This window comes from Lissotriton vulgaris, chromosome 9 (assembly GCF_964263255.1).
Source record: "Lissotriton vulgaris chromosome 9, aLisVul1.2, whole genome shotgun sequence".
Lineage (NCBI taxonomy): Eukaryota > Metazoa > Chordata > Amphibia > Caudata > Salamandridae > Lissotriton > Lissotriton vulgaris.
Genome location: NC_141697.1, coordinates 125885820 through 125904062, shown reverse-complemented (window position 1 = coordinate 125904062; position 18243 = coordinate 125885820). Strand labels below are relative to the sequence as shown.

At 45.4% G+C, this 18243-nt stretch overlaps 1 protein-coding gene across 1 annotated transcript in view; it reads right to left on the bottom strand.

Moving 5' to 3' along the window:
- Window positions 1–18243, bottom strand: part of PLEKHH1 (pleckstrin homology, MyTH4 and FERM domain containing H1) — a 301189-nt gene that overhangs the window by 184539 nt on the left and 98407 nt on the right. The window contains exons 3-4 of the mRNA XM_086937161.1: window positions 8195–8257; window positions 6274–6423 (exon numbers count right to left, since the gene is read on the bottom strand). Of these exons, the coding sequence (XP_086793287.1) occupies window positions 6274–6423; window positions 8195–8257 (213 nt within the window). The remainder of the gene's footprint in view (window positions 1–6273; window positions 6424–8194; window positions 8258–18243) is intronic.

The following is an 18243-nucleotide window of genomic DNA, read 5'->3' as shown; positions in this document are numbered from 1 at the left end:
TGCTTATTGGCAGGGGAAGTGCGAGTGGAGTTACCTCTCCCTCTTCCCTTGGTATTATTTCCTCTGTAGTTTCCTCTAAAATAGCCTCCTGGGGGATTTAGAGTGGTTGTTACCTTTATACGAGGAGGAGGGATTTTCTGATGACACGGTTTATGAGCCAACCCTATAAAAGGAGCGGCAAAAGGAACCCTGATTAGAAGGCAATTCTAAGGCCCCCATGGACTTTGCTGTTTTGGGGTCATGCTTCATTTTCTCAAATGAAGTATCTACTGATGGCCCGAACAGATGCTCTTTATCAAAGGGCTGATTAATTATGGAGGATTGTACCTCCTGCTTGAATCCAGAGATTCGAAGCCAAGCATGCCTGCGTAAGAGTATGCCAGTGTTGATGGCGCGGGATGCTATGTCTGCTGCATCCAGTGCGCATTTTATGGAAGTGCTGGTGATGAGCTTCCCTTCCTGGATGAGGTTGTTAGCTTTAGTTTTATACTCATCCGGCAGATGTTGAATGAGTTTTTCCAACTCGTCATAGTGAGCCCTTTCATAGCGTGCTAACAGAGCCTGAGCAATGGCAATATGCCAATGGTTAGCCGCCTGGGAAGCCACTCTTTTGCCTGAGGAATCAATACATTTTGACTCCTTATCAGGAGGAGGGCCTTGCCTGTGGTTTAAGAATCAGCTCTTTTACGGGCGTTAGTTACAACAATAGAGTCTAAAGGCAACTGGCCTTTTATATATGCCAGGTCTGTAGGAGCGGGTTTGTATTTCTTATCCACTCTAGGTGTTCGTATTCTGGCTCTAACTGGACCACACACACCCTGTAGACTCCTCGGACATAAGGAGCAATTAAAATCTCCTACCCATATAAGGGCCATGTCTCCTGATAAGCTTTCTTCGATGTTACTAAGGATAGCTGCGCATTTTTTTAGAACATTCTCTACTTGTGTTATGGGGATATTGTTATAGAAATTTACCATAACTAGGTTTTTTTGAGAGCCCCAAGTTGTAATTAGGATTTGATAATAATTACTATCAGTGAAGCTTTTAAGAACGGTTGGGCCAGTGGTGATTGATAAATACAGGGACAAACCTCCCGTGTGTCTTCCTCTTCTGCTAGGTACAGCTGGGGTAAAAATAGTTTTATATCCCAGTAAATGGGATTCTTCAATTGCCCATGTTTCCTGGAGGGCTATAATAGAATGGGTCATTGTTATCGATTGAAAACTAATATCATTAATTTTTCCAGCAAGACCCGCTACATTCAAGGTGATTATAGTACCAAGATTTTCACTGATGGATGGAGATGATGGATCACTTAGCGGCACTGACATAAAGTCAGTGCTAATTCTTTGAGGAGAAACGTCATTTGTATCCCTCATATTACTAGTAAATAGGGTAGCAACTGTTGATTGTTCACCAGTCAAATGTGTTTGGAGCAGAAAATTTGCCTCACGGGGGTCACCCTGGGTGCGTCAGTCTAAACCATCTAGACCTGAAAGAGCATGGTATCTATTTACTACTGAAAATGGGTAGTGATAAGCCTCTTGCTGTCCCTGGTATTGGAGTTTAACTTGGTGTTGGGGTAATATCAACGACCTGGGATAAAAATAATGTAATTGTCGGAGCTGTATGCCCAGATTTCCATTTTCTTGGTACCACTCATTCAGGCAGTTCATAACCCTGTGATCTTTGAAATTAATTATTATTATGTCTCCACTGATGTCCTTTAATCTCACGTCCAACCATTTTGTCCTTCTCACGTGTAGTATCTCTCCATTAATGTTTGGTGGGAGGGGTCTATTTATTTTTAACCAATAGATGACCTTATTTTTAATGCTCCTGAAGTCCTCATGTTGGCCTGCCAGCAGTTCAGGAACCCCCGTCAGCACAGCAACGTAAGGAGCTGATTCAGGGGGAAGAGTAATTTGAACGTTTGGGCGAGTTCTGTTTTCTGCCCCCGTTTGGGAACTTAAATTGCTATTTCTGGGTATGGGAATTTCCTTATTTTTAACCAGAATACCCTCTGTCCTATTATTATTTCTACTATTGGGTACACTATTAGCAGGAACAGCCCTCGTACTTTTGCCCCCAGTATTTATTGAGCCCGATTGGGTTTGAGATGAAGATGGGAGATTATTAGTGACCACCTTGGGCTGTGATTGTTGCGAAGTATTTTTATTTTCGGAAATACTATTAGGATTTGTTTGTCCTTTGGTTATTTTAGTATCGATCTTATGATTATTTTCATGGGGGTGCGGTGGTATGGTTACTTTCTTACATACTGTATTTTTGTTGGCCTGTTTTATGAGCTCCCTGGTCAGTTCTACATTGGTTTGTGTTGTAGTTTCCAGGTCTCCCAACTTATCTGTAATAATTTTTAACCTGTGTACTATGGGTAGTATTAGTGATTTAATCAGATGCTCAAAGTTCCCAACCAATTCTTTAATTAAGGGGAATTGTAGTATTTCATTATCCAGCCCATTTGTCGTATTTGATGTCCGATCTTTCCCTGAGCTTTTATCGTTCCCTACTATAGTATAAGTTCTTTTCCTGGACTTAGCACTTCTACCTTGGAGGGTATCCCCCGCGTTTCCTCTTTCTATGTGTACCCTGACTTTTATGAGTTGTGGGTGGGAATCTAGGTATTTGAGGATCCACCAAGGAGGTCTCCTCCGAGAAGATCTCTAGTGGCGTTTCCCTTTGCAGTGAATCTTTTGTGGATTCAAGTAAGATATCCTGCTCCCGCAATTGAAGGGGGATACTAATATCACCTTCGTTATCTCGTCCATCCGCTCGTTCTGAAGGAGACCTATCCTCACTAACTACCCCCAGGGAGGCACAGTTATCATTGACCAGAGGGGGAGGAGCTGCAGTGATGGGCAGGAAAGATGGTTCCATGGTAGTAACGTCCATTTGGGGTTGATTATGATGTACATTTGTTACAGAGGGCATACCTGGGAGGGATATAAACGACGGTAGTACATACGAATCCTGAGTGTTGTTGGTTGTCCCAGATATATTAGTCAGAAGGAGAGGGGGCAATAGCCCCACAGGTAGCGAGAGGCGTCTCTCAGTATGCTCAAGGGCAATCGTCACTGCTCCAATGGTCTTTTGGAGCATACGGTCGATTGCTGTTAGGGAATTCGAGGTGGGCTTGGCTTGTTTTTTAGCTTTTGAAGCGGGCATTTTAGTAGCTAATATAATACAATTAAGTAGTAAGTCCCAATGTTCACAAATATCAAGTTCTTACTATATACCGCAGAGTAGTCCCGCGGTGGCCTCTGATGTAGTCAAGGGCCAAGGGGGGTGGCCCAGCCCGGCCTCCTTCGGCCACTGAACGGCCACATAACGGCCCGCCCTTTGCCCGGCGTCCTGTGACACGGGCAGCATGGGCCTTTGTAGCGCCTCCTGTGGGCGGGAGATGTTGGTGGCGGCTCCTGCCGCAAAGCTCCAAGGGAATTGTAGTCCCCCGCTCTGCGGTTGCTGATGACAAGAGCGGCAGCGGGGGGACTACAGCAGAGGAGTTGTTGTCCGGGGTTGTTGGCAAAACCGCTACAGGGGGCACAGTTGTTGCGGTTCTCCGGCGTTCCAGGTACGGGGACAAAAAAGGATTACTCACTATCAACAAATATCAACATCAACTTGACATCCTCACCACAAACTCCAAACCAATGGAGAGACCCCTCCCAAATATTCAAGAAGAAATTGTCATCAAATTGGCAAGCCTCTCCTGGAGGCATAAATTGTACTGCTAAGGCGACTTAGCGTCATTCTTTTGAAACCTTTGGGTGACACTCCTCTGTGGGCTGCTGCAGTTCTGGCAGCCCCCAGAACACTTCTTCATATGGCGGTGGTGTTTGTGTTCCCCCTGCAGCATCATTGCAGGAAACACGCGTATGTTGTCCTTTTGCCTCTGGCAGTGTTGATTCATCAGCAATCCCCTCCCCCAAATAAAAGTTTGGTTTTATTTCCTTTTGTTTAATTTTTGGTTGGGAATATGGGCCCGGTGAAATCCTAAAACCCATTCAGCCACGCTGGCTGGCGGTACACGCGGTCTGACTCGGCTATGTCGTCATTGGAGCCAGCCAGCAAAATCTTTGCTCCTGCCAGCTCCCAGGCATGGGAAGAGGGCGTTGGGGCACTGGGGGCCCCCGGGGATGCTCTCAAGTTTGATGGGCGGCAGCTCTCAACTTTCCTTGGCTCCAACAGAACTGGTGGATCACTAGGACCATTCTTGAACTGGAGCAGGCCTCCTTTCTTCTTGCAATAGTCTCTGGGGAGATGGGTTCTCTGGGGGACAATTTATGATCAAAAGGGGAAGGGGGAGTGCATGCATGCCACAGACATTTTTTCTTTCCAGAGTCCCTGGGGAAATGGGAACCCTCGGGACCATTTGTGATTTTGGAGGGGGAGCACATGCACGCCCCGGCCACTTTTTCCACTGCTTTGAAACCTGGGGAAATGGGGGGGAGCCATGGAAATTTGAAGCCAAACAAAGCAGAACGCCATGCATGCCCAAGCTCAACTAGTCCTCCCTGGCGGTAACACATTTTGCTTGTTTACTCAGGCTCCACTGGTGCACTTTTCACAGGGGAGGTGGCACCTTGGCCCCTTGCTCCTGGTCTTTGTTTGAGAGCTTGATTTCTTTTTATTACTACTCTCTCTACTCATTATCCATCCTCTGTGCAGTGCCTGGCCTTCTCCTCAGCTTGGGATCACCTCTAGCAGTACCAACCTGCAGCCCTTAAGGCAGAAAACCATGCCTACGAGCTTCAGGGGTCATAGTCCCCATGGTGACTTGAAGGCCACCTGTATGATAACATAAGTCAGAGGTTGGACATCCGATGAGGGTTACCTCTCTACAGGTCCAGTCTGTAAAAGCTCCTGGGGAAACCCCTCTCCTCCAGGGTCCTCAGCAGACAGTGCAAGAAGGCCAGGGCCATTGGGCATGGAGAGGTGATTCCACAGATTCCCATCCGGTTTAAGTCCAAGGAATCCAGCACCATAGTCTGTGGTCCGGTGTTCTCGGAGTTCTGCAACATCTATCTTCTCTCGCTCCTTCTAGCCCCTATGCAGAGGTTTTTAAGTGGGGGCGAACGTTTCAGTACATAAACACCCTGTCCAATCTCAGAATGACACATCCTTACTCCACCACTGTCACAACCCTCCTGCATAACATGTTGGGGCATTTCAAGATGGCAACTTGAAGATGTATGTTGAAAGACCTTTCTGCAAGCCTGAAATTACACACCTAACTTCCACAGATATCTGGTCCCTTCCCACCAAAACTTTCAAGAGGAACCCCTCCTGTGGCTGGCTCAAGAGTTCTGGTTTTGACCTCTTTGGTGTCCTTGAGATGTGCCTTCCCAGGATTGGTGCAGTGTAAAAAGTAATTACCATATGCACAATCCATTCCCACCCTTTTCTTTCTACTGAACAGGCCGAAGCACTGGCAAATGGCCCAACTGAGTAGGGAAGCCTTTCATCCTCCAGCTGGCCAGCAGAGTAAATAACTTAGCCCAACAGAAGAACAAAAGCCAAAAGTAGAAGTAGAAAGTCAGAGAAACAGGACAGATCCTCTAGTGTCAGAAGGATATAACAAAGGTACATTGAATGTGCACTTGGAAAGGACACAGTGCATCTAATGTGCACTTGGAATCCATTTTTACCAAAGGAATAATATGTCACGCTAGTCTCTAGGCCTACCTGTAGCAAAACTGTACTTTGGTGCTGGTTTTACTCAATGTTTAAGACAGTATGCACACAATCTTTACAGTTGAGCACTACAGACGTATACTACTAATGTCCACTCATGTTCAAAGGCCGACACTAGGACAGCAACAATCCCTGAAGGTTTTTTTCTGCAACAGGCTCCCTGTGCACTGATACTGGGCTGAGCAGGACAGTATTCCCACTCACTGAGCCTGCACACAAGAACACATGTTCACATGCAGCCAACACAAAGCCTTTTGTCCCAGTTGCACAGCAGCAGACCTTGACTTAAAAGGCAGATACTAGTGGCTAGCCCTCCCACTCCATTTTCAGTGAGATTTACTCACAGTTAAAGTCCAGAGATAAGGTAGTCAAAATGCAATTGTATCTAAGTGTTTGAAATGGGTTGGAACCTATTCTCCTACACTGACTGAGTCAGAGATTAACATAAAGCAACACATGAAGTTGACTTCAGTGAAATAAAAAGTGACTGGCATTTAGTGAGGCGGAGAAAGACTTCTCTGTGAGAAGTGCTATCTTATTATACAATTCATGATCTACCTGTTTCTCTAGCTGTGTCTCCATTCTCCGAATGACGTCCTCCTTCTCCTGCACAACACTGGTGAGCTCTTGGTACTTCTTATACAGGGTACTCTCAGATTCATTTGTTTTCACATCAGCCAGTTTCAGCTTTTCTTCCATCGCTCTCACCTGCAAAATAATGTTGATGGTTACACAGGAATTCATGCAAGAAAACATTATTGCTGCTGAATACAGGGCTGCAGATGCTTTCCAAAGGTTGACACCATGAATATGTGGACGTCGACCAAAAGACATACCGGCCTTGAGAGAGAGGAATCTCCTTCACTGAGAGATATGAGCCCTTCTAGTGAAAGCCAGAGATCCCTGGAAGCCACAAAGCCAATTCACCTGCTTTCGACATGGACCATCACCATCGGGACATGGAACGTGAGGACTATGTATGAGACAGGCAAGACAGTCCAAGTGGCAGCGGAGATGAAAAAATACCACCTTGCCCTGATTGGCATCAACGAGAACTCAGGGACACAGCCCGGACATAAAAGACTGGCTTCAGGAGGAATGCTGCTGTATTCTGGCCATGAGGAAGAGAGCACCCCATATACTCAGGGGCTAGCACTGATGCTAACACCAGCAGAGCTCTGAGTGGATGGGAAGCCCACGGTCCCAGAATCAGAACAGCAAAAAAATGAGGATCAACTGAATGTTATCCAGTGCTATGCACTTACAAATGACATCAATGAAGAGGAAAAAGACGAGTTTTACAGCAGACTTCAGTCCATCCTGGGGAAATGCCTTGAGACAAATCAGCATACTGATGGGGGACCTCAATGCCAAGACTGGACAACAACACTGGGTACGAAGAAGTCATGGACATCCATGATCTCAGCGATATGAACGAGAATGGTGAAAGGCTTGCAGATCTCTGTGCCCTGAACAGTCTGGTGATAGGTGGTACTGTATGTACTAAGCAACGTGGGTGCCACCCAACCATTCATAGAGAATCAGATCACCATGTCTGCATTGCCAAGAAGTTCCAGAGGTACTTGGCCTCAACATCCACTGGGGAAAACCAAGATCCTGAAGGTTAACACGGCCGGCCAAATGCAGTCACACTTGCAGGTGATTCACTGGAACAGGTTGAGGCCTTCACCTACCTGTGCAGTGTTATAGCCAAACAGGGCGGCACAGATGCCAACGTCAAGGCAAGAAACAGCAAAGTTATTCAACTAAAGAAGATCTGAAGCTCCAAGGACCCAATGCTGCAAACCAAGATCATGCTTTTTACCACCAACGTAAAATTGGTCTTTCTGTATGGAGCAGAAACTTGGCAGAACAGTCACCACCAGCAATTACGTCCAGACCTGTATCAACACCTTTCTGAGGAAAAATCATCCATATCTGCTGGCCCAACACCATCCTCAACAACGACCTATGGCAGCAGACTTTTCAACTCCCTGCTCATGAAGAAATCATGACAAGATGCTGAAGATGGATAGATCACACCCTCCGTAAGACCCCATCAAACACACCAGGCAAGCCCGCACCCGGAAACCTCAAGGAAAAAAGTGAAAAGAGGGAGGGTCCGAATCAACGGGGCTGAGGCCTCGAGGCTGACTGCAAGAAGAAGGGATACACCTGGAGTTAGACTGAAAGAAAAGCCCAGACATTAATGGCTGGAGAGTCCTGGTTGATGGCCTATACCCTAGGAGGGGTAGTAGGCATAAATCATTGAATTCACCACACACTTGTTTTGTGTCGATGGTCTGATGATAAGAGCTTCAACTAGACCCACACTATGATTACTCATTTACCTATTCCTAACATGAGCTAGAACGCCCTCCTCTAAATGGATGAGCCTAGATTTTGATCCAATGACAGTGCTTCTTTTGAGACACCTTCCGTCAAATGTAAAAAATGCTGTCATTAGGAAATACTGTACCTGCTTCTCCGCCTTCTCTGCTCTCAGTTCAGCCTCAAAAACCCTTTGCTCCAGCTCTTGCATCTGCAATTGAAGATAAACCAAGATGTAACATGTTTTGATGTTACCTTTACTGCACTAACATTTAACAAACAAGCATGTTGTGTTGTTTCATTCACATGTGTAAACTTGATCTGTTTGTACGCCATTCCCTCTAAATGCCAGATCAGTCAATAGTCCATACTATACACACACACCACATAATTAGATTATTGTCCAATTTTTACTTATCTAATAACTTTGTGACCTTAAAGCTCAGACTTTCCACAACAACACTTCTGATGTGTGCTCACATGAGCTCCAAGTCACCAGTTAAGGAGGATCAGAACTGGGTCATGTAGAATTTGAAGGCCCATGGTGGGCAAATTGTTTCCTGGTTTGGAAAGGATGGCACTTCAGTTCACTGTATATCTCACATTTCTTGGAAGTGATGTTTTTTAAGAAGTCAAATTGATTCCCTTTTAAAATGTGGAGAAAACTTCCCTGACAAAACAGCTTCTGTTAATAGTTAGGTGAGATGCAAAGACGAGTTTCCTTGCCTTATGTTTTCCATAGAGGTGAAAAAAATGTGAAAGCTAAGCAGTCTATTGGATTCCCAATCTGGGAGAGGGAGTGGACCTAGACTCGGAGACAGTCTGCGGGAAAATTAGTAGCTAGCCATTTAAAAAATACTTCTAAGGCTTGAAACCTGGCACCTAAGAAAGACAATCAGTAATATGACCTCCCAGTGCAGCATGAACTGCCATTGAATTCAGCATTAAATTCATTATTTCTCCTGCTTTGCAGTTCAGAAATCAGACATTTTATAATTATTTTCAATTTTGTAAACATATCTAATTCAACCAAACAAAAGCTTTTCATCTACTAGGTTGAGCTGCCAATAGAGAGCTACTCAAGGGTAGCTGGAGAGCAGGACAACCTATGGATATAATGAAAAACACAAAGCAGGACGACATACTGATAGAACGAAAAACACAATCTCTGTGAGTAAATCAGATGAATTTAAGATGCCCTGCTCAATCTCCAGGCATGAAGGTAGAGGCTCTGAAGTTTGGGGTGTGGAACATACCACTCTGACAGCGAGAGGATGAAAGTTGGATAGGAAGACGCAGAGACAGACGCATTAGATCCGGGTACCATATCCTCTATGGCCAGACTGACATTATCAGAATCACAGGCGTCCAATCCTGTGTTAACTTCCACAAAAACTGAGGAATCAGAGGGATGGGAGGAAATACCTAATGGAGGGAAAAGTCGCACATCAGAGGAAATACTTTCTCGAGAACCACCTGCAGTGGAAATTGGGAGGACACAAAATTGAGGGCAGTGAATAATCTCCCAGGGTGAAAAAGAGGTCCACTGAGGTGTGTCTAAAAAGAAAAGACAAACTAAACCTCCTTCGGATGGAGATGCCACTCACGGTCTGACATAGGACGCAGGTTAAGGTGCTCAGGTTCAGGGAACTTTATAGGTGACTGACAACCAACTAGATCCAGTGAGCCTAAGCCCAACTCTGCAGCTTTGGCACTTTGCGACACAAGGGACGTGAGTGCACCCTGTTTGGTAATGTACAAAACCGAAATTCTGTTGTCCATGAGGACTTGGACTGATAAACCATGAAGGGATGGAAAGAACTTTCAGTGTCAGATAATGGCATGCAGCTCAAACAGGTCCATAGGACACAGCTGCTCCGTTGGAGACCAGAGTGCTATGGTCTCCAAATCATCCAGATTAGCCCCACATCTTAAAGTGGGGACATTTATCACCACCTTGGCCACTGCTGGTCGAGGGCAGAAAAATCTCCCACATATGAAAATCCTAGTGAATGAAACTTCACTGAAGATATATTGCTGTCTCCAGGAAAATGTGGATGTTATCTTACACTCAACTCCAAAGCTGAACTTGGAATGGAGGCCCTAATGAAGGTCATTAATGTGCCATCGGTTGTGGGTGAATACCAGGACAGGAGGCAAGGAGGTCCAACAGGTTAAGGACAGTCAAGAAAGGAAGAAGAGGTCCTTATCCCAAAAGATATAGGGATCATTTCTTCAATGTCCTGAATCCTCTGGGGAGGTGGCAATGCCCAGTGCCGCATCATATCCAACACCAATCTGATGAAGAAGCATAACTGTGATGGCTCCAGCTGTGACTTGAGCAGCTGGATGAATGACTCCAAGTCGGACAGAAGGGAAGTCGTGGTCCAACACCAGCTGCTGCGATTCCAACTTCAGCGGCTTATCTTGGAGGTATGTGAATATGGACATTCCCACCCTGCAACCATTCACCACAGCCATCTCCTTTTCAAAGACATGAGGTTCAGTGTTTGAATGAGAGGACTGAGAACTGTTGCTGGGAAGAACCCACCAAAAAATGCAGGTAGCTCCTGTGAGACTGAGGGATCAGTGTGTGAAAATAGACGCCCTGTTAGTCAACAGACACATCCACTCTCCCACTTTCAGAGCTAAAAGGATATGGTATGGAACAGCATCTTAAATGTCTCCTTCCGAAGTAAAGCATTCAAGACCTGATTTTCGAGAATAAAGTGAAGCCTGCATTCTTTTTGGATACAAGAAATTATCAGGAGTAACTTCCCTGCCTGATCTCTTGTTTTGGGAGTAGTGTCACCACCTGCTTACTCAGAAGGGCCAAGACTTTCTGTTGGATGAGATAAACATACCAGCCTAAAGGAGCAAAGGGGATTAGAGAAATAGGAGGGGCAATTCTTGGACAAGCAGGCCATATCCCTTTTCAATGATCCAGAGGGCCCATCTTCCATACTGATGGCTTGCTAGGGTCCTCATGTACTTCCTTCTAAAACATGCCTGTGATCTCCTGAGGGTGGGCCAAAGCAGTTTTGCGTGTGGTGCAGCGGAAAAGTAGTAGGAAGAGAGGCGGTGCTGGCTGGTGTGACCCTGAGATCCAACATGTCCTCAGTATTGCCAGAGAAACTGGTTTGGCTGCTGTTCGATCGGCTGGGAGGGTGGATGTTGGAGTAATGGCACACCTCTGGAATAGGCAAGACAGTTACTGTATTGCCTGTGGCAATGGTAGACAGGGGAGGTCACTGCTAAGGATCAAGGAGTAACCAGCCTTTAAAGTGCTGTATGGCTGAGTCAGCTGTCTCGTCAAAGTCAAGTCAAGTCATAAAATTTGTATAGCGCACTACATACCCAGAGGGTTTCAAGGCGCTTAGGAAGGGGAGGAGGATTATTTGTCAAATATCCACGTTTTAAGCTGCTTTCTGAACGTTAGGTGATTCTGGGTGAGGCGAAGGTGAGCGGGGAGTGAGTTCCATGTCTTGGCAGCCAGGTATGAGAAGGATCTGCCTCCCATGGTGGTCTTGTTGATGCGAGGTACAGTGGCGAAGGCTTGGCTGGAAGAGCGAAGTTGGCGGGAGGGGGTGTAGAAGGACAGTCGAGAGTTGAGGCATTCTGGTCCGATGTCGTAGAGTGATTTGTGTGCGTGGGTAAGCAGACGGAAAGTAATCCTCTTATTGACGGGTAGCCAGTGGAGGTCTTTGAGGTGACTAGAGATGTGTTCGTTGCGTGGGATGTCTAATATGAGCCTGGCTGAGGCGTTTTGGATTCGTTGTAGTTTCTTCTGGTGTTTAGCGGTGGTACCTGCGTAGAGGGTGTTTCCATAGTCCAGTCGGCTCGTGACTAGAGCGTGGGTGACTGTTTTCCTTGTTTCGGAGGGGATCCAGCGAAATGTTTTTCTGAGCATGCGAAAAATGTTAAAGCAGGAAGAGGATACGGCGCTGACTTGTCTGTTCATTGAGAGTGAAGAATCCAGGATGACGCCAAGGTTCCGTGCGTGGTCTGTCGGGATGGGTGCATTTCCGAGGGCTTCCGGCCACCAGGAGTCGTCCCATGCAGAGGGGGATTTACCTAAGATGAGGACTTCTGTTTTGTCTGAGTTCAGTTTCAGACGGCTTTGTTTCATCCATTCGGCGACTTCTTTCATTCCTTCGTGTAGGTTAGTTTTGGCGGTGCTGGGGTCCTTGGTGAGGGATAGGATCAGTTGAGTGTCATCCGCGTAAGAGATGATGTTGAGGTTGTGTTGGCGGGCGATGGTCGCGATGGGGCTCATGTATACGTTGAATAGGGTGGGACTGAGTGAGGATCCTTGTGGTACGCCGCAGATGATTTCAGAGGCCTCGGACTTGAATGGTGGGAGGCGGACTCTCTGGGTTCTTCCGGTGAGGAACGAGGTGATCCATTCCAGTGCCTTTCCTTGGATTCCGATGTTTCTGAGGCGTTGTAAAAGGGTGCTGTGGCAGACTGTGTCGAAGGCTGCAGAGAGGTCGAGGAGGATGAGGGCGACTGTGTCTCCATTGTCCAGTAGAGTTCGAACAGGCATGAGCCATCAAAAGGCATGCCCATCAAGTTTGCAAGTACATGCCATGAAAAGCCCATGGTTAGAAGTCCGGCATGGTGGTGGATAGCCACTGATGAATCCACAGACTGTTCCATAGCATCTAAATGAAACAAAGTGTTCCCCAAAAATGACAGATAATAGAGCGGGACTGGGAAGACAAAAGGAAAAAAATAACCCACGTAAAATTAACACGCTCTACATAAAGAGTCAAATACAGGAATGAATAGCACAAAAATAATAAATGGAATATATCCAATGATTTTCTTTTTTTATACATTATAAATCATTTCTTAATTTTTTAATCATGATAAAATACCTTGGAAATATAGTCGTAAGAGAATCGTCAGACCCTCATCCACTAAAACGCCTCATTCTTACAGACTACAATTATACCACTCATGCTTAACACATCTTACTATAACACACAAACAATAGTATACTGTGACATGAAGCACCAATACATACATAATCTTTGAATGCTGTGTCTAATTGGAGCAAAACAACTCTGGATTAAACCCAGATATTTGTGACTGGGGGAAAATGGTTGCATTGTTCAGCATTCCATCCATCCGTTGTTCCTTTTGCTTTTGTCGCCCTGACTGGGGAGAGTATGCTCAGACGCGGGTCCCGTGCTCGCTGCACCACTGGATTCAAGCTAGCCTGACTAATGAGGGGGTGATGACCCGAAACCATTCCCATGATGCTGGTTTCCAGTCCAGGGAGGACCTGGCCTAGCAGTTCGGGCTGGACTGGTCCCCTGGGGAACAGGGTCAAGACTGATCTGCATATGGCTGGTTCTGTACTGGAATGGCATGGTGAGCAAAAAAAATCAATGGATTTAGGCCCAGATCTCTGTACTGGGGGGAATGTTTGACATTGTGTCGCATTCTGTCCATCAACTGTTCTTTTTGCAGTAGACTAAGTCCAGCAAAACTTCTCAAGTCAAAGAAAAAAGCCAAATGAAGAGAAAAGGTAATTCCTCATGGGCTTGAGTGAACCTAGAGACCAATAGCATACATCTATTCCAAAAATATTAGCAATCCTAGTCGGACCTAAAGGAAAGGTGCTCCCGGGCTAATGTTGATCCCTGAACACGGGCCCAGCATAGAGTACGAGTAGGTGCAAGAGTCAGGGTCGAGGAAAAAAGCATATTGGTATTGTAAATGAAAATGCCTTATATTACTGCAGGTTTTTAAAACACAAATAAAAGGCATTGTCATTTACAATACCAATAGGTCAAAATCTCGCAATTGCGAAACCTATTGCTCTGCAAATGCTTGTCCTGTTGTGCCATAGAGTCCACCATGTTCAGCCTGAGAACAAGGTTTGCTTGGCGTCATCCTGCCCATCTCAAACAATTTTTTCAAAGTGGTCCCAGAGGCAATAGAGAATAGGCATGACCATGGGCACCATCTCCTAGAGTGCCTGCGCATACCTCAACCTTCCTATCACCTTTCATATCTGCCACTCACACCCAGCATTGTGGTACCTTTCCAGGATCCATCATCTCTACTCTCCTATTCCACTTCTACCGAACCCTCTTAACTGGACCCGATGAGCTTGTTCAACCGTACATGTTACAGCTAGGCAGATGTCACACGTTTTTAAAATGGATGCCCCAGAAGACTAAACAAATAAAGACTTGGTCACTGCCCCCGTCCCTTTGATGCAGCCTACAGACATACGGTCCCTGGAACCTGATGCCGAGCCAGCTACATCTAGATAACTGAGAGACTTGGCAGTAAGTATAGTAATCACACATTTCCCTGATACCGCATGCTAATAAAGTCACAAGGAGCACCTATTAAAAAATTAAATCACTGGGATGCATCTTTCCATACCTTGGATGCCAACACAAAGTACAAGCTAGCCTAATTCTTGTAATTGCAAGCCAGACTGTCCTTGCCATCTACAACTTGGTGTCCTTCTGTTTCATCATACGCCTTTACTCCAGTAAACACAGGACCCCAGTCCTGCAAACACTTCACTAGTTACCTGTACCTAGACCTTCAATGTTCGAAGCACTCTGCAGCGTCTGTAGGGCCTGCCAAGGAAAAGAACCACTATACCAACAAATGAATTTTAACAATACAAACAAGATATGACACTTGACTCCAGGCTAGTACCACAGAGAGTTATACCGCATAACAATATGAAATACATTACATCGAAGGCTTTGCTTTCGTGGTCCAAGCCGCACTAGGTTGTTCCCACGGTAATTACATCAACTGATGACTCTGGGAGAGAACCCAAAAAAATAACCCTTCTACCACTATAAACATGGTACGCAGCTATGAACCATTCCGATCACCACATCTTGTTATATTATGTTAAATGGACTTTTAAAGCACTCAAATCCAAGGTTCTCTTGGCATTAGAATTTAAAAAAAAAAAATTCAGGTAAACATGACTTTTAGTAGAAGAGGAAGCTTGTTAATTGTTTTTGTAAAATAAGATGGGAGAATGTAAGTTTGATACCCAACAGTACACCAATATTTTGGGGCTAAAACTGAAAAAGCATAACCTACAAGTGAAGATCTATGAAAAGCTGGACTGCAAGAGGAGAGCTGAGGTAATGGAAGACTGCAAGAATGGTGGTAATTGCATAGTTCTGGCGTGCAACTAAACCAACAAGAGACAGAGGCACCGGACCAATGTTGGGGAGCTGCACCCCCAACATAACCTTGCAATGACCTTGACAAATGGTTGGAATATAATTGCACCATATAAACCATACAATATGCCTCTCCAACCAGTACTAGAAGTGACCGCTTCCACTCTGCACCTGAAGACAAGCAATTTGCTTAAAGACATAAGATTCAAACCACAAAATGGAGGACAGTTTCTCTAGCCTTTGAGAATAGAAAATATAAACAACCAACATAATAAAGGGACTTAACACACCTGCTGAACTCATCGAAGTGGCCAGCATAACACAAATTCCAAAAATGTGCACATATCTCTCACACTTGCATCACATAGCTAAGCACTGCGTCTCATATCATGAAAACTGCACCTCGGTGATCATCCGGCATTACATGGAAGCATTTCCCACTTAGGCTTAAAGCACAAAACACACTTCCAACCACATACCCATATGGTGTAGCATGGTAATTGCGTGGACAAGTGCTTTAGAATCCCACATAAGATAATAGGCACTACACAATACTATAATGCATATGGGCTATGCACTCAATCACTGTATACATAAACCAAATTCATGGACTGGAGGAAGGAAATGTGGAGAATAAAACAATGCATTTTTTAATGTTTTATTCTGCACCACATGCTACCTCTTTCCTATTTTGACGCACCATACATTCAATTATCTGGTAATTAGCGAAATTGGCTTACTATGGAGTCAGAGTTGGTGAAAGTGTAGTCCAGGTCTATGGTAGAAATACATCCTTTAGAACAGAGCATGTATCCTGCTTTGCCTCATCAGAATGCGTCTATAGCCCGCTGGCTGCCGATCCCCATTGCTTCCTTACTGGGGGTTCTTGTGTTACAGTGATATGATTGACTGACTAATTCTGGTTTTAAACTTCAGTAGTATCGGATCTGACCTCAAAATATATTCCAAGATTCCTTGGAGGTTCTGGAGAGGCCTTGTGTATGGATTTCCATTGCCAAGAAGTGATCCTGTAGGCCTTCTTGGTGGGTGGAGGAGAGAGCCATCTCAAAGATCTAAGCAAGGGGAATTCAATGTGGAGGACGTTAATGGAGAAGGCTGAGCCAACCACATTGCACATGGAAGTTTGTGAGTGACAAAGATGGGATGGGTGGCAGAGGCAAGGGTGCAGGTTAGGAAAAATATTCGAATACTGCCATATTGTTAAGGAGGTGCTAGAAAAAAACATTTTCTGTGAACAGAAAGACTTTTCAACAAAGAACCACCTGCCTTTCCATAGGAGAGAAGGTTGACATCTGAAGGAAGAATAGCAGGCTAGAGGGTGAAAGTGATGTGCTTGCTGAGGAGACTTAAGTTGGGGAAACAAAGCTGAGGCTATCGAAATAGTCCAGCTTCTATAGGGCCCTAGAGTTTATAAGGGTTTTGGTTTGTTGAAAGTTGATGTGTGGCCAGATACTTAATTACAAGTTGGAAGCAGAAAATTAAACTGGTAAGGTGAAGTGCATTTCCAGGTTACAAAACACGGGGGCCGTAGGGAAGGAACACAGAGACGATAGAAGATAGGCAGAGATGGGGGCTGTATATAAGGATAAGATGAGTTCAGATTTCAGAGACTGAAGGGACATCCATAAATATGGGTGTGAAGTAGCCTGATTTTGGCTTGGAGGTGGAGGGGAAGGGTGAAGTTGGGAATGGAGACAAAGGTGTGGGTGTCATATAAAAACAAGTGTTCCATATGAAATAACAAGATTAAGTAATCTGAATCATGGTCTACAGAAAAGAGCAGAGGTCCAAGCTTTGAAGTACTCCTACTGCCAGCAGAGCGGCTGATGGGGAGTGTCAAGTGGCGCTTAAGGACCGTCCAGAGGGTCACAGGGACCTGTGCAAGAGCCGGGTCTGGGATCTTCAGGAGGGTCAGGAGCGCAGTTTGGTTATTCGTGTCAGAGGCGTAGGAGGAAAAAGAATAAAAGTGCATGAAGAGCAAAGTACATGTAGGTTGAGACTCAAGTTAGAAACATCCCTGTGGAACGGAGAGAGCATAATCCAGACTGGAAAGACTCAAGGAAGCTGTGCGTGGAGAGAAAGTTTTTCGAACACAAATTGCTTAGGTATTTGAGAAGCACGGATTAAAAGGAGATTGTGCATGAATGGGAAGGAATCAAGGAATTATTAGTGTGGAGAAATGGAATTAATGGGAGGGTGTGGAAGGAACAGCAACTCTCTTACAGCAGACGAGACACATCCCCAGGAGTAGTGATTGCTTGAAGAGTTCTGTGTTTTCTGCCCTGAGAGTCTGCCCTTCTTTCCACTTCCCAAATCCATAACTACAGTTCACTCCCTCCCTCACTCAGTGCCCCTCTCCCAATGCTATTCGCACACCTTATCCTTGACAATGACAAAGGGGTGCAAAGCGATCCCTCGCGAAGCGGTGAATGTTCCACCAACCGTGTGTGAGAATCTTTACACTCCCCTTTCTCATAACCCTTCATGTTTTGAGTGAACACACCAGTCAGTCATGCCAGGGGCACCGTCTGCTAGTGCGACAGCCTCACTCCCACCTCTTGGGTTTCAAAGCAAAACAGCGCACAGTGTTTACTATGTAAGGGAATAGCCAAGAAAGAGAATAAGCAGAACGAGCACTGAGATTTATATATTAAAAGGAATGAGGCACCCACCCCTTCGTGAAGCCCCTCGCTAACCACAGCATGACAATTAGGTCTCCATGCCGGCTTCAATTTCTCAATTTTTGTAATTTATGGAAACCCCTTGCTGCTTAGAGCTTGGTCATGTATCAACCTTCCAAGTTGTGGTGAGGGAAAATAAGAGAGTTAGACATAGGCGCCGGCCGGAACTATACCATGGAGCGCACTCCAATGTGGTCACCCCCAAAAGACTCGGAATGGACCTGGAGGGGTCTGGCACATCACTCTGCATGACTCCCCCATCCTATTTGGTGCATGCTCCCCTTTTACTGCGGCACTCTTCTAATACACCTTTGAGG